Below are 15,414 nucleotides of genomic sequence, written 5' to 3'. Positions count from 1 at the left end.
AGTTCACCTGTCACGGTGCATCCTTAACATGGCCCGTGTTAATTCACACATGTTGTTCTCTGGTGTGGTTTTCGTGGCAGAAGTAATTGTGGCCCTACTTTTGGAGACTGCATGAAGGTAGCTCTGACACGCTGCAGACCACAGTGCTATTAGGCAACTCTCTCTTCAGTTAGGCCTTTTGCTTCTCTCATCAGTGAGATGGCTAAGTTGGAGCAGGACCAGGAGAGCTCTCCTCCCCTCAGGAGCATGTTGGAGGCCTTCTGTACTGTGCCCTGGGTTGCCCCAGGGTCTTATGGTAGAGGGAATGGAACTAGTCCTTTACTGCTGAGCCTCCTCAGACTGCCCATACTATTTCATGTAGGACAGGCTGAGGAAGAAGGTGGCTGAGGACGACCCAGCATATCAAGTAACCTTAAGGCAGATTTACTTCCAAAGGCTCTAGAGATTAAGTGGGCTTCCTTTGACTCATTCTTCGGGAGCTCTTATGACAGACAGCCCTTTATGGGAAGACCTAAGCATTATCCCCAGAGGCCAGTGCCTATGGGAGACTGGACTCTGAATCTGGTTATGCTCAACACTGTGCTGCCTTGCCAAGGACTCGCACCCAGAAGTTGGCCCAGGACATGTGCCCTTGTCTTACTCAGCTTAGCCTGTGCTTACTACAGCAGCCCATTAACCAGAGTCCTTTGAAGCATGCCTCTGGGGGCCCCACCAGGGACAGGCTGGCACTAGAGAAGACCGAGTATGGGTAAAGATGGAGGCGGACAAGGAAAGATAGTAGGATGCTTTTGAACCCTTTACACATGGCAGGATTTCAGGGAACCAAAACAGCTCCAGACTGGAATCTGACTGCACGTGAGTGGCCTGAACCTGGCAAAAGGTGGGAGGAGAGGGGCTCAGGCAAGCATGTGCTTCCATATATAAGGGATGTGCTGGGCCAGGAAGGAGGATTCTGGGTCTATATGTGAGAGTGAATGGGGAAAAGAATTAGTGCCGGGCGGTGGTGGCGCATGCCTTTAATCCCAGCACTCGGGAGGCAGAGGCAGGGAGAGATCTCTGAGTTTGAAGCCATCCTGGTCTACAGAGTGAGTTCCAGGACAGCCAAGGAAACCCAGTCTCAAAAAACCAAAAATAAAAAATAAAAATAAAAAAAAGAGCCAATGCCAGAGCTGGGTGTGGCAGCACACACCTTTATTCCCAGTATGCAGGAGGCAGAGGTAGGTAGATCTCTGAGTTTGAGGACAGCTTTGTCCACACAGTAAGTTCCTGACAGTGAAGGCTACATCGAGAGAGCTACAAAGTCTCAAAAACCAACCAAACAAACAAACAAACAAAAGAGCCAATGACAAGTGCAACAAGTGTCTTTCCCAAAGCACTTTAATGTACCAACCCACAGTCCCTGCCTGCTGGCTGGGCAGGAGAAGCCAGCCTCACCTGGAGGCTCCCATGGCTTCCCACGCCCAGTGTGCCTTCCCACTTCCCTCAATAGGTGAGGGGTGTGAGGATGAAGAGCCGGTCTTCCTCTTTTCGGATCCATCGCATCAGCTTATGGATGGCACTGACAGCTGATGCCTTGGTTCCCAGTGGGCTGTAGCACATGTAGAGCTCAAAGGCACCTGTCACCTGGAGGAGGGGGCAAAGGGTCATCACCTAGAATAGGCATGCCTCTTGTGGCATCTACCCAGTATCCGGAGGAAGACCAGTTCATCTAGGGCCACCTTACCCAGGCTAGGAGGTTCTCATTGGGGCCTGTATAGTAGATGGTCTTGAGTGGGCGCGAGGCATTGTGAGCGCGGCTGTGCAGATACTGGTAGAGGCCCAGCAGCCGCTCTTGCTCCTCTTCACTGGTGTACGGGGCCTCAATCTCAGGGCTGCAGACGGAGAAGCAGGGTCACAAAGGAGTGCCTGTCACTGTCCTCTCAGGAAAACTAGAAATGCCTGTTTCTGGACAGGGAGATTTTACTTCTCCTCAGGTGCTCCCCTATGACAGGGTATGGTCTTCTGGCTACAGAAGACCACCCAGGACAAACTGGACCCTGCACCCCCTGCCAGGTTCACAGTGAACCTTTGGTGGCCCTTTCCTTGGAGAGGCCACTTCTGAATTTAGGTGTCTAACAGAGTAGCAAGTCTAGAGTAGAGGTGGTTTCCTGGGAAATCTTCAGAACCAAAAGTGGGGGTGGGGTGGACATATCTGCCCACCTCCTTTAGTGGAGGAGTGGGGGTAGGGGCAGACTCTGCATCCTGCCCTGGACAAAAATGACCCTAAAGGCAGAGCTGCTCCAGGGCAAAGGACCTGGGAAACTTCTATTCCAGCTTCTTTCCCAAGTTGTTCCAGGCCTACATGTGTTGAAGTAGAGAGGTGTATGCCCACCCAGTGATGCCAGAGGAAAACAGCCCCAGAATACCGGTACACTCTCAAAGGAGCGGTCAGTTTCAGAGCTGCATCTTAGGTCTCAAGACCAGCCAGCCTCCCCCCATCTCTGCATCCTTGTCTCCCTGAAGCAGTGCCTCCTCTCACCTGGTGAAGAGTCCTGAGCTCTTTGACTTATAGAGGAAGTGGCGAAGGTCAGGGATGCCCACTTGGGCAACGCTGTAGTAAGGCGTGCGCAGCGCCTCCCGCAGGGCCAAGTGGGCTCCCCGCTTTCGAAGGCGTTCCTGGAAGCGGCGGCGGCAGTCAGAGACCGCAAAGAAGTCCTCACGGTCGGTGGAGACTAGCAGCAGGCAAAGGTCGGTGTCAGGTTCTAGGTAAGAGATGTGTGCGTGGAAGAAGCCGGCCGCATTGAACTTTGGCAGGCACACGGGGGTCCATGCCTCGCCCTCACGGAAGGATGAGGAGGAACTAATGAGGTTGAAAAGCAGGTGCAGGTCGATGGGATGCAGGAATTGGTCCTTGCGGCGCACTAGCGCCACCAGCTGGTTGCGGGCCAGCAGAATGGAAAAGACCAGGCTGCGAGCACGTGCCTGCTGCAGGCTGGCACTCACCGTGTCCCGCACTGCCGCTGCCAAGGGCAGGCACCGCGCTGCGCCCATCAGGAAACTGGGGTCTCGAGCCATTAGCTGCAGCAGGTTATCCGTGATTCGCTCCGAGCCTGAGAGAAGGCGCCGCAGGTCGTAGTTCTGCTTCTGCTGGAAGATGTGGCTCAACTGCGCGCCAGTTAGAAGGCTCAGGATCTGGTAGTAGATGTACAGTAGCTCCTGGGCCAGCTCCTGGGCCGACTGCCGTGTGCGGGCCACCGCCACCAGCACCAGAGGGCTCCGGCGCACGAATACTACCTTGTAGCCATCTAAGGGTGTGGGCAGGAGGTCAGCTTCAGCCCTCCTCCCAGAAGCCCTCCCGGATAGGCTTTCCCAGTGGGCTTCTCTTTTCAGGGTTTCTTTGCTGGGAGCTCTGAATTCAGTAGGGGCTTATTGGTTGTGGACAGCCAGTCACCTCCCTTCCCTGCCAGCTGCTTCACAAACTAACTCTCTCGGCCACACAAGAAGCTCTTCAGGAAAACACACTCTTTGCATCTCAAGTAGCCCAGGTTGACCCAGATATACATCACCAAGCCCAGCTCAGGAAAACACATTTTACGCTAAATGCTAACTCGATGGGCTTAGGATCTGGGATTGTTTTTTTTTTTCTCTATTTTTTAATTTATTCATATTTTTGTTTCTGCCCCAGGAGGCTTTCATCCTCTCCAATGGCAAAACTCTTGTTAGAACTGCCTTTAGCTCTCACTACAGCTCCATCTCCTCAGGAAGCTATCCTACTTCAGTACGAGCATGAGGCTCAGAAAAATGAGAGGACTTTACTCTCGTGCAAACAGCACAGCCCAGCTTTCTAGGTGTGAGTGTGTGTGTGTGTGTGTGTGTGTGTGTGTGTGTGTGAGAGTGTGTGTGTGTGTGTGAGTGTGTGTGAGTGTGTGTGAGTGTGTGTGTGTGTGAGTGTGTGTGTGTGTGTGTGAGTGTGAGTGTGTGTGTGTGTGTGTGTGTGAGTGTGTGTGAGTGTATGTGTGTGTGAGTGTGTGTGAGTGTGAGTGTGTGTGTCTCTGGTGTATGTGTGTCCAAAACTGGGTATAAATAAACCCTGCCACTGGCGCCTTCCCCACAACCCTCTTCAGGTGGCTCACCTGCATGGATGGAGCGGATGGCATTCTTGTCTGCCTCCAGGAAGGACACCAGGGCAACCATGACACCCATAGTGCTGGAAAGTGCTTCCTCAGACCCATAGCGAGAGTACACGGGCTTCCCTGCCTCACTCAGTACAAACACATGCTTCTGGTGGAGGCGCCATGCCTCGGTAGCGTCCTCCTCATCCCCTTCAGTTGTGCCCTCTTGAGAGGGCTCTGTGGCTGGTCGTCCGGCTGCCCCCTGGGGCTCTAGCCAGTCTTCAGAGCTTCCTGGCAGCATTTCCTCCTGCAGGTCACGGGCCACCCCTGTCAGTTGGGTGCTTAGCTCGCTGAAGTCCTGGCTGATCTGGCGCATGTCTGTAGGCAGTGGCGGGGGACTCCCAGCATACTCTTTGGGGCTGTCCCCAGAAGCTTCCCTGTCTTCTGACTCTGTCAGGTCTTCATAGGAACGTGCATGGACAAACATGGCACCCTCCTGCCCCGCACCTGCAGACCAAAGGCACTGGTGCTTAGAGAGGTAGCTGCTGGCAGACACCACTCACCAAGGAGATGCTGAGAGGGTCACTGCCTGTCTTGATGGGGCCAAGCTACTGACCTCCCTACCATTGCCCACCAAGAATCTAAAGGTTCTTGGTCCTAAGGCAGCAATGGAAACTGGTGTCTGCCTACCCCTCACTAACACTGAACAACTCACTCACCCCTTTGCCCATTCTAAACACACTGGCCTTTATCCATCTGTGCTTTGGACCACCCCCACCCCTTCCCAGGAGCTCTGCACCTGCCCTGTACCTGGAAGGTGTCTCCATCTTCCCATGTGGGTGGGTATTTGTCACACTTCCGCTCTTGGGTAAGATGTAGCTACTTACACACCTGACCTCCTGACCTTCTGACCTCTAACCCCAGGTACTATCATTTTCTCCCTTTGATTTTCTTTGGAACACTAACTAGTTATTGGTCACTACAATGGTATCCCCCAAGAATACAAGTTCAGTTATTTGCCCTCTCCATCCTTGAGGGAGGGCTACCATACCCCTGACCACTAGCCTGAAGCGTAAATATTGCTTCCTTCTTGTGTCCATTCCTACATCCAAAAGGTGCTGAGAGCCTGTCTATGCCCCACATTATCACTTCCTGTCTCCACCTCCTGAGTGCTGGGATTAGAGGCCTGAGCCACCACTGCCTGGCTTCTTATGGTTAACTAGTGGCCAGCTCCACCCTCTTATCTCCAGGCAAGCTTTATTTGTCAGAACACAAACAAAACACCACACAACACTAGCCTGTGGCTTCTCCAGGACAGGGGCCATGTTGGACTTCTCTTACATATTTTTGGGGTTCTGGAATTTAAGGACTGAGGCATACTGGGCAAATACTTGACTAATAAGCTGAAGCCCCAACCCCTACTTTGCTTTCTTCTCTCAGAAATATGGTCTTACTACAGAGCCCTGGCTAGCCTTAAACTCATTATGTTGCCCTAGGCTGGCCATGATCTCACACTAATCTGCTTCAACCCACAGGTGCTGGGATTACAGGTGCACACCACCATGTCCAGCTTTTTTTTCTTTTTGAAACACAGTTTGAATTTTTATTAAAAGATATTTTAGCCAGGTGGTGGTAGTCCACTCCTTTAATCCCAGCATTTGGGAGGCAGAGGCAGATGGAGCTCTATGAGTTTGAGGTCAGCCTGGTCTATAAAGTGAGCTCTAGGACAGCTAGGGCTGTTACACCAAGAAACTGTGTCTCAAAGAGAGAGAGAAAGAGAGAAAGATTTTAAATATAAACTTTTAAGTAAGAGTGTTAAGAGAAGCCGGGCAATGGTGGTGCACACCTTTAATCCCAGCACTCAGGAGGCAGAGGCAGGTGGATCTCTGTGAGTTCGAGGCCAGCCTGGTCTCCAGAGTGAGTGCCAGGATAGGCTCCAAAGCTACACAGAGAAACCCTGTCTCAAAAAACCAAAAAAAAAAAAAAAAAAAAAAAAAGAGTGTTAAGAGAATGGGCTGGAGAGATGGCTCAGCGGTTAAGAGTACTGACTGTTCTTCCAGAGGTTCTGAGTTCAATTCCTGGCAACCACATGGTGGCTCACAACCTTGAATGAGATCTGGTGCCCTCTGCTGGCATGCAGGCAGAAGACTGTATACATAATAAATAAAATCTTTGAAAAAAAAAAAAAAGAGAAGAAAGGCATTTTAGATCTTTCCTTATTTTTCTTATAAGAGACAGATTCTCACAGTTGTTTAGGCTGGTACAATATGAAATGGCAAGAAAGGTAACTGCAGTATCCCCAGCATGTGACAAAGACCTAATAAATGAGCAAATATACAAGTGAGTAGGGAAGAAAGAGTGTTTATGACCTCCTCTCCCCCGTGGAGGCGTGGCTGTCCCACTATTCTCTGGGTGGGGACTGCATGCTCTACCCATACCTGGCTCTGTTCCCTGTGTCAGTCCTGGTGTGGGGCTTTCAGCTCTCTCAACACCTTGGCCATCGGAAGGAGCCAACGTGCCATCGGGGCATTCGCTGCTTCTCTTCCTCTGCATGTCAGCAGCCATCTTTTGGACCGTCCTATGAGAAAAAAAAAAAAAAAAGAGGCATCATGGAGAGCAAAGGAGTCAGGTTCTGGTAGACACCAGTGTGGTTAGCAGTGCGAAGTTTCTTACCAGGACTCCACTAAGTCAAATCCCTGGGAAATAACTTCTGGGTATTCTCTTATAAAAAAAATTAAATTTTAGCTGGGCGGCGATGGCATTTAATCTAAGCACTCACTCAGGAGGCAGAGGCAGGTGGATCCAGAAGCTGAAGGGCAGCCTGGTCTACAGAGTGAGTTCCATGACAGCTAGGACTGCCTCGAAAAACCAATAAATAAGTAACATAAAAATTAAGTTTTAAGTTTTTTTTCTGGATGTGGTAGCTGGTACCTCTAATCCCAGGACTCGAGAGGCAGAGTCAGGAGAATTGCCCAGAGTGCCAGGCTGGCTACAGCTACATAATAAACCTTGTTTTAAAAACTAAAACCTGTCTCTCTCCTTCTCCCTTCCATCTTCCCTCTCACTTTCCTGGAAATTGAACCCAGGGCCTTGTGCATAGTAGGTAGACACTTTATCACCAAGCTATACCCAGCCATTATGTTCCTTTTCTGATTATAAAAAGACGCATTCGTCGAAGAAAACATGGGAACACAGAATAGTACAATGAAATGTCATTAATTCTCTCTTTACCATTCAATCTTCCTAGATACACTGACAGTGTTAGCTGCTATTAGTAATTTGTTTAAAAACATGCTTTTTAGTTTTTATTTTGCTTTTGTTTTTTGCTTGTTTGTTTTCAAGACAGGGTTTCTCTGTGCAGCCTTGGCTGTCCTGGAACTCGTTCTGTAAACCAGGCTGGACTTGAACTTACAGAGATTCACCTGTCTTTGCCTCCTGAGTGCTGGGATGAAAGGCGTGCCCCACCACACCAGTTTAAAAACATACATTTTAATCTACATTTAAAATTATTTATTTAGAGCCAGGTGGTGGTGCTCGCAGGCAGATCTCTGAGTTTGAAGCTAACCTGGTCTACAAAGTGAATTCCAGAACAGTTAGAGCAGTTATACAAGGAGAAACCTTGTTTCAGAAAACCATAACCAAAACAACACAACAACAACAAAAACTTATTTAGAGCTGAGTATTCCAAAGTGTGTGTGTGTGTGTGTGTGTGTGTGTGTGTGTGTGTGTGTGTGTGTAACTGTATGCACCTGTGTGCTAGCGTGGGAGGCAGAAGAGAACATCAGGTGTTTCATATTTTCTCAGCAAAACTAGACATAGTAGTGCACGCCTTTAATCCCAGCACTCCGAGGCAGAGGCAGGTAGATCTCTCTGAGTTTGGGGCCAGCCTGGTATACAGAGCGTGTTCCTGGACAGCCAGGGCTGTTATACAGAGAAATCCTTTCTGGAAAGAACCAAAACAAGCAAACATTTTCTCAGCTAATCTGGAAGCCACGCAAATCTAAGCAATCTTCCTCTCTGTCCCTCTTGGAGTTGGGGTTGCAAGTTATTTGTGAGGCTTGTTGTGTAAATGTTGCATCTCAACTCCAGTCCTCACCGTTTTGAGGAAACACTCTTAACCACTGAACAATCTCTCCAGCCCCTGTCTGGAAATAATTCTGAGTAGCTTCCTTCCAAGCAGTGGTCCATTCTACTAGCATCTGAACACTGCCTCCCACTTGCTACAGCATGGGAAAACACAGCTAGAAGATTATGTGTAAGCTCTTAAGTACTTCAGGGTCAAAGCTGTTTAGAATTAGTGCCATAGCTAAGGGGGTTGAGAAATGTGGACAGACAACTGCTAAGCAGTAAGGTTTCTGCCACAGCATCTCCATTTCTCCTATTCTCTCTGGAATCTGTTACATCCAGACATTATTCTACCAGTGACCCCCAAGATCAACTCACTTCATCCTGAACAGTAATAGAAACCCCTGACACATTCCCATCCCTTCCCCTCCTTTGTTTCCCTCCCTTGCCTTACCTTTTTTATTTTTCTAGACAGTGTCTCGCTTCATAGCCAAGGCTTCTCTGTTGCTCTGAGGTTCACTATATAGTGCAGTCTCTCCTCCAAGTACTGGGATTACATGTTTATGCACCCAATCTTGGCTTACTTTTTCTCTCCTAAAGCACTTTCCACTCTGGGCTTCTAGTGCACCATTCTCTTTTCTTGGTTCCCCTCATGACATCATGGACTACCCATCTGTGTCTTTTTTACAGTTCTTATTGGAGGGGCCCAGAGTTGGCCCAAATGCTTCTCATTTGTCTTCATTCAATGCCTTTGTGATCTCATTCTGGTCTCATAGTTTTAAACTACCTCTACACATTAGTGAATCCAATTTTTTTTTTTTCGAAACAGGGTTTCTCTGTATTGCTTTGAAGCCTGTCCTGGAACTCACTCTTTAGACCAGGTTGGCCTTGAACTCACAGAGATCCGCCTGCCTCTGCCTCTGCCTCTGCCTCCTGAGTGCTTGGATTAAAGGTGCATGCCACAAATGCTCAGCCCCAATTTTTACTCCTAGCCCCAATATTTCTTCTATTTACAGGAGGCATACACACATAACTATCTAATTTGTTATCTTAAGGTTATACACCCCAAACCAAGATCCCAATCTACCTCTCTTTAAAGACTTGTCCTTGCTAGGTATGGTGGCACACACTCAGAATCCTAGCACTTGAGACTTGGAGGCCAGAGGCTCTGGAGTTCAAGGTCATTCTAAACTACAAAGGAAGCAAGTTCAAGTCCACTCTTGCTTAAGTGAGACCTTGTCTCAAAAGAACAAACCAATGGGGAGGGTGGTTGGAGAAATAGCTCAGCAGTTAAAAATATTTACTGCTCTTCTAGAAGATCCAAGTTTGGTTCCCAGCTCCATGTTAGGCCCGTAACTGCCCCTAACTCCCACTCCAGGAAACAGATCTCCTCTTCTGGCCTCCACAGGCATGCACACAAGTGCATACATTTACACAGACATATACACATGAGTAAAAGAATAAAAGTAGCCGGGTGTTGGTGGTGCACACCTTTAATGCCAGCACTCAGGAGGCAGAGGCAGGCGGATCTCTGTGAGTTTGAGCCAGCCTGGTCTCCAGAGCGAGTGCCAGGATAGGCTCCAAAGCACACAAAGAAACCCTGTCTCAAAAAAACTAATAATAATAATAATAAATAAATAAAATTAAAATCTTAAAAGTGAGTAACTAGTGTAACTAGTGGGAGGAAGACAATAAGTGGTTCCTTTTACAGAATAACCTATCAGTGTTAAACGGTAAATGCCTATATCCAATAGTTGACAATTTCTTTTCTTTTTTTCCAAGACACTGTTTCTCTGTGTACCCTGGCTGTCCTGGAACTCACTCTGTAGACTAGGCTGGCCTTGAACCCAGAGATCCACCTGCTTCTGCCTCTTGAGTAATGGGAATCAAGTTGTGTGCCACCACACTGGGCTCAATAGTTAATTATTTCTTATCAACTCCATGATTATCTGACTGGTCCAAGCCACCATGATCTCTCTAGCAAATTATTGCCAAACCTCCTAACCAGTCCTAATGCCTAACCACCACTTCTGTCTTTGCATTCAAGGTGAGCCTCCTGAAACACAGGTCAGGTCACATGGTGCCTTGGCTCACAAGGCCCTTTCCCCTTTACTTCTCCAAGGTTGTTCTCTACCCTGTCTTCCCACCTCTTCTCCACATCAGCTCAGCTTTTCCTGAACAGCTCTTCACCTAACCTTTGCCCCTTCCTCTACTCTCACCCAACTTTGTTTATAGCCCTTCCTTCCTAGGCCAGTACATGACTCATTCCCTCACGTCAGGAGGGAACTGCTGGAGTACCTTATCAGAGAGGCTTTCCAGCAATACACCTGTTCACCCTGATTTTCTTCTAGCTTGAAGGTCACACTTCCTGTGACCTGCTACATAGGAGACATATGCAGGAGAAATTAAACCAACATTTAACAAATAAAAATCTTTGGAGGAGAAAGGAAATGAAAGGTCTGTGATGAACACCTAGTTCAAATGTATCTAGGATCAGTCAAGAAAACCCTTGTCTGGAGAGACAGCTTGTCTTTGGAAGTAATCAGGAAAAACAGCTCTGTAGTTAGAGGGACTGGTTTTACTGGTCTCAGTTTTCTCACCTAACAAATGGTATGGAATGGAAGCGGAATGGTGGTGGTGCACGCCTTTGATCCCAGCACACAGGAGGCAGAGGCAGGTAGATCTCTGTGAGTTCAACTCCAGCCTGGTCCACAGAGCAAGCTCCAGGACAGCCAGGGCTGTTACGCAGGGAAACCCCGTCTGGAAAAATCATGTGAATAAATAAATGGTGTGGAGTGGAGCTGCCACTGATTTACGGAGTAATAAGATTAAAGGAGGGTAATTCATGGGATCTGGCTACACAGAGCAGGCATATCATACACTCAGCTGCTTGTATTAACACATTGTGGTCATTGTTAGCATTCAGACTGCATGCACACGCAGATCCAGTGGTCTCTGTCCTGCCAATTGATCCTTTGGGAATGAATGTCCTTAGGAAGCCAGGTGACTTCCAGTTTGACCTCTGTCAGGTCATAGAGCCATCCATGCGCCTCAGCCTCAGAGTACCAAGCAAACTGGCTGATCTCTGACTGTGCAGTTACAGAAACAGGTGACTAGCTCATGCTGCTCCTATATATCTCTTCCAAGTTTACCTCCTAGGTCTGCATAATGCCCCTCTTTGTGGTCTTGTACTTCTGGCTGAAAGATCCAAACAAGTTCTACACCAGCTTCACTCTGTCCCGAGGACCCACTCTGTCAGTATGCCTTTTGTGCTTCCATTAAAGGAGCCCAGAGTTTCTGAGTGTCCCCAGCATGGTACCTGCATGGGGAAGGGAACAGGGTCAGATGTCTAGAGCTAGCAGATGCTTTTTTCACAACAGTCCCTCTGCTGTGTGAGCTCATATAGCATCTTTATCCTCTCCAAGGTCAGTGTGGGGTTCTATCCGGGAGGCCCGGTGAAGCAAACAGCTTTCTGGATAGCCAAGCACTCAGGCAGGAAGGCTGAGTGGATCAGGTAAACCCACCTCCCACCTCACCTGGGGCTTTAACCTTTGCAGCTGACTCCTGGGAAGCTGGGCCTGAAGCAGTTAGGTAAGAGGTATCTCAGACCATCCCCGGAAGTCTACAAGAACACTTTTTAGGCAGCTCCTCTAAATGTCCCCTGGACATGCAACTTTTCCTAGAAGTGCCCTGCAAAGCCTATGAGTGTTGTCACCAAACTAATTGGTGTTATCCCTCCTGCTGTTCCTCCTCCCCTCAGATGGCTCCTGAAAGGGGTCTTGCAAAAGCCCCTTCACACTGGCTCCTAATTACCTTGAGCCTCCTTGCCGTTCTGACGGTGCTTCACCTTTGGCCTTTGGCGTTGACCCTCTGGGCCGTCTGGGAGGAGGACGAAGAATGCATGACAGAAGGACCCAGTTGAGACTTGCTGTGGGTGTTTCAGCGGGATGCCTACTCTATAGTGAGCCTAGCCTGATCCTGGTCACCTCTGGAGGCCACTCCCCTTCCTGACAAAGGCTACTCACATTTCCCAAGCAAACTCCAGCCCAGAAAGGGTCGGCTCACCTAGATTAAGGGCAGTCTAGTTATCTGAGCCAGGACACCCTTGAGAACAAAGTCTCAAGACCGAGACCCTTCCATGAGCTGCCTGGCACACTCCACCTCCCCTTTTCGTTTTTTAAGAGAACTCTGAGGGCAGAGTAAGTCCGAATTGGGGGTTGGTGTCTTAACCAGCTACTGCTGCCTATGGGACATTGATCTCTCGGTCAAAAAAAATGAGTTCTTGCCTCATCTTTCGTATTGCCCAGTTGGGGCCAGCCGGCTGAAAGACCCCAAGGAGACACAGTGCTCCTAACCGTGCAGTAGATGGCCGGGACCCCCCAGTTTCCAAGCCCCTCCCTCTAAAGATGACAGCTTGCCCGCCTCTCGCCGCCCCCAGGCCACGTGGGTTGGCAGTCGAACTCACCTGTTTCTTGGGGGAACACACGACCTACCGAGGGTGCCAGTCACTGCCCTCTGCCAGACCCCTGGGCGGATATGAGTGTCCAGCCGTGCCTGGCCTGAGGCTGCAACTTCGTGGGGCTACCGCCCCTAGAGGATACAGGCATGGCCACAGCGGAGGAACCGATCTCTCCTGCCGACCCTTAACCGGCCACCGGCGCAGGAAGACAGCTTTCACCGGCCTCTGGTGGCAGAGGCCCGGTTCCAGCCGCTTGGCCAGTCCCAGCCCGCCCCTCGGTGCATTGTGGGAAATGTAGTTCATAGCTCTCGCAGCCTAAGCCTTGCGGGAGCGGTTCCGGGCTTCGGAGCCCGGCAGAGCCAGAGGCGGGGTCTGACCCAGGTCCCGGCTTGCCTCACCTGGCACCGCCTTCTTCCGTGTCTTAGAGGCCGGTCCCCCCTTCCCCCACAAAGCCCTCAGAGGTTTACTTCAAGGGACGGTAAAGGGCGTCGGTATTTCCCCGCGGATCGTGGAAAGAAAAACGTAAGTTTAGGGAGTTGGATAAATGTCATTAGTGAGCCCAGCCACACTGACTGTAAAGGATGTGGACATATTGAAAGGCGCACAAATTGTTGCTTAAAAAAAAATTGTTGCTGCCGGGTGGTGGCGCACGCCTTTGATCCCTGCAGAGGCAGGTGGATCTCTGTGAGTTTGAGGCCAGCTTGGTCCACAGAGTGAGTCCAGGACAGCCAAGGCTACACAGAGAAACTCTGTCTCGAGAAACGCCACCCCAATTTTTGTTTAATTGTTGCTTAAGAAAATGTTGCTTACCCTGGTCTCAATATATTAGTATAAGACTCAAGAAGGCACAGTTCTCCACACTTCGCATAGACTGACCTGGGGAACTTTTAGAAACCATTAATGCCTGGACACCACCCCTAGAGATTTTTTACTTAATTGGATGAGTGTGAGGAACTAGGCATCGGATTTATTTTTTTCAAGCTCCCATGTGATTTCTAAGGGCAAAGAACACCTCTTGTAATTAATTTCCTAGAATAAAGTAACAAAACCAGGAAAACCAGTTTTCCCAGCAACCTTTACTTTTGGCAAACAGTTTAAAGAAGCAAAATAAGGGGATGGCAATAGCATTATTTATATTGCCCCTGAAGCAGTTTGCTCACTTCTTGAGCTTCTTGGTTAATTATCCCAATAGTTCTGGATGAAGGGCAAAAGTCAGAAACCTCTGATCCTTTCTTGCTGTTGGACAAGCACCTTCAGGTGGTGAGTCCCCTGGGGCTCACTCAGTCCTATCCAGAAGTTAGGGAGATCTGTGTCTCTGGGTATGCCGTTCTGAACCTGTCTCCACAATACCGGCATATGTATGACTGACATGGAGACAAAGCTGTGATCTCTTACTTATGACTTTGCATGGGGTTAATAGAACCTTGGATGCTGGATAAGGGGAGCTTACCATGAGAGAAAGAGTTCATTCCCTTGGAATGGAGAGCAAGAGAAGGAAAGTGGAGCTTCTCAGGTCTCCACGGGATTGGAGGATTTCCCTCTTGGCTAGCTCAGTGTTCCAGGTTCCCTATCTTGAGTTAAATATAATTTATACAGTTTTGTTCTGTATACTCCATCTCATATTATTTCATTGTACGAGTGTTTCATGTTTATACTGTGTAAAGATGTATCACTGTGATTGGTTAAAAAAAAAAGCTAAGTGGCCAATAGCTAGGCAGGGACCATAGGCGACACTTCCAGGCAGAGGCTGAGCTGGTGAGCCAGGGAGAGAAGGAACCGAGGCTTGGAGACAGATGCCAGGAGATACTGAGAGGAAACAATGCCACGTGATAGAACATAGATTAAAATAAATAGATTAAGTTATAAGAGCTAGTTAGGAACAAGCCTAAGCTGTAGGGCGAGCTTTCATAATTAAATTTTTATTAATTAAATTTCATAATCTGTGTCATTTGGGAACCTGGTGGCAGGATAGAGAAAGACTTGTTACATAGGAGTCTAAGGCAAGAGTTTTCTTTCTTTCTTTCTTTCTTTTTTTTTCGAGACAGGGCTTCTCTGTGTAGCTTTGGAGTCTATCCTGGCACTCGCTCTGGAGACCAGGCTGGCCTCGATCTCACAGAGATCCGCCTGTCTCTGCCTCCTGAGTGCTGGGATTAAAGGCGTGCGCCACCATCGCCCATCAAGAATTTTCTTTGTGTGATGATGGGGATTAAACCCAGAGCCTAGAACATGCCAACTAATAATCTACCATTGAGCCTCAGCCCTAATTCTAGAACAGTGGTTCTCAACTTATGGGTCTTGACCCCTTGGGGTGGAAAATCAGATATTTACATTACAATTCATAATAGTAACAAACTTACAGTTACAAAGTAGCAACAAAAATAATTTTATGGTTGGGATCACCACAGCATAAGGAAGTGTATTAAAGGGTCTCAGCATTAGGAAGGTTGAGAACCACTGCTCTAGAAGATTTCTCTTTCTTTCTTTCTTTCTTTCTTTCTTTCTTTCTTTCTTTCTTTCTTTCTTTCTCCCTCCCTCCCTCCCTCCCCCCCCCTCCCTTCCTTCCTTTCTTTTCTCTTTCTTTTTTTTTTTGAGACAGGGCTTCTCTATGTAGCCTTGTCTGTCCTGGAACTCACTCTGTAGACCAAGCTGGCCTCGAACTCAGAGATCCACCTGCCTCTACCTCCCAAGTGCTGGGATTAAGGGTGTGCACCACCACTGCCCATTTCAAGAGTCTCATTCTTTTTTTGTGTGTGTATAAGTGTGTTCAGTGTTCATGTATGTGCCCATATGTATGGGAAT

General features: G+C 48.7%; 1 protein-coding gene across 5 annotated transcripts; it reads right to left on the bottom strand.

Annotated features, from left to right (window-relative positions):
* Positions 1-1,359: 1,359 nt before the first annotated feature.
* On the bottom strand, positions 1,360-12,894 carry Mon1a (MON1 homolog A, secretory trafficking associated). 5 transcript variants are annotated; one of them, XM_027414504.2, is made up of 8 exons: positions 12,622-12,894; positions 11,970-12,035; positions 11,309-11,475; positions 6,530-6,669; positions 4,113-4,598; positions 2,519-3,284; positions 1,724-1,871; positions 1,360-1,623 (listed from the first exon to the last, which is right to left on the bottom strand). In XM_027414504.2, the coding sequence occupies exons 4-8, from the start codon at positions 6,654-6,656 to the stop codon at positions 1,483-1,485; spliced, it is 1,668 nt and encodes a 555-aa protein (XP_027270305.1). In that variant the 5' UTR covers positions 6,657-6,669; positions 11,309-11,475; positions 11,970-12,035; positions 12,622-12,894; the 3' UTR covers positions 1,360-1,482. The 5 variants fall into 5 exon arrangements, with proteins under 5 accessions (XP_027270305.1, XP_027270308.1, XP_027270307.1 ...); XM_027414507.2 differs by lacking the exon at positions 11,309-11,475; XM_027414506.2 differs by lacking the exon at positions 11,970-12,035.
* Between the last annotated feature and the right edge of the window lie 2,520 nt (positions 12,895-15,414).

This window comes from Cricetulus griseus, chromosome 4 (genome assembly GCF_003668045.3).
Source record: "Cricetulus griseus strain 17A/GY chromosome 4, alternate assembly CriGri-PICRH-1.0, whole genome shotgun sequence".
Taxonomy (NCBI): Eukaryota; Metazoa; Chordata; class Mammalia; order Rodentia; family Cricetidae; genus Cricetulus; species Cricetulus griseus.
The sequence above is the reverse complement of the archived record's forward strand: the minus strand, read 5'-3'. Positions and strand labels throughout refer to the sequence as shown.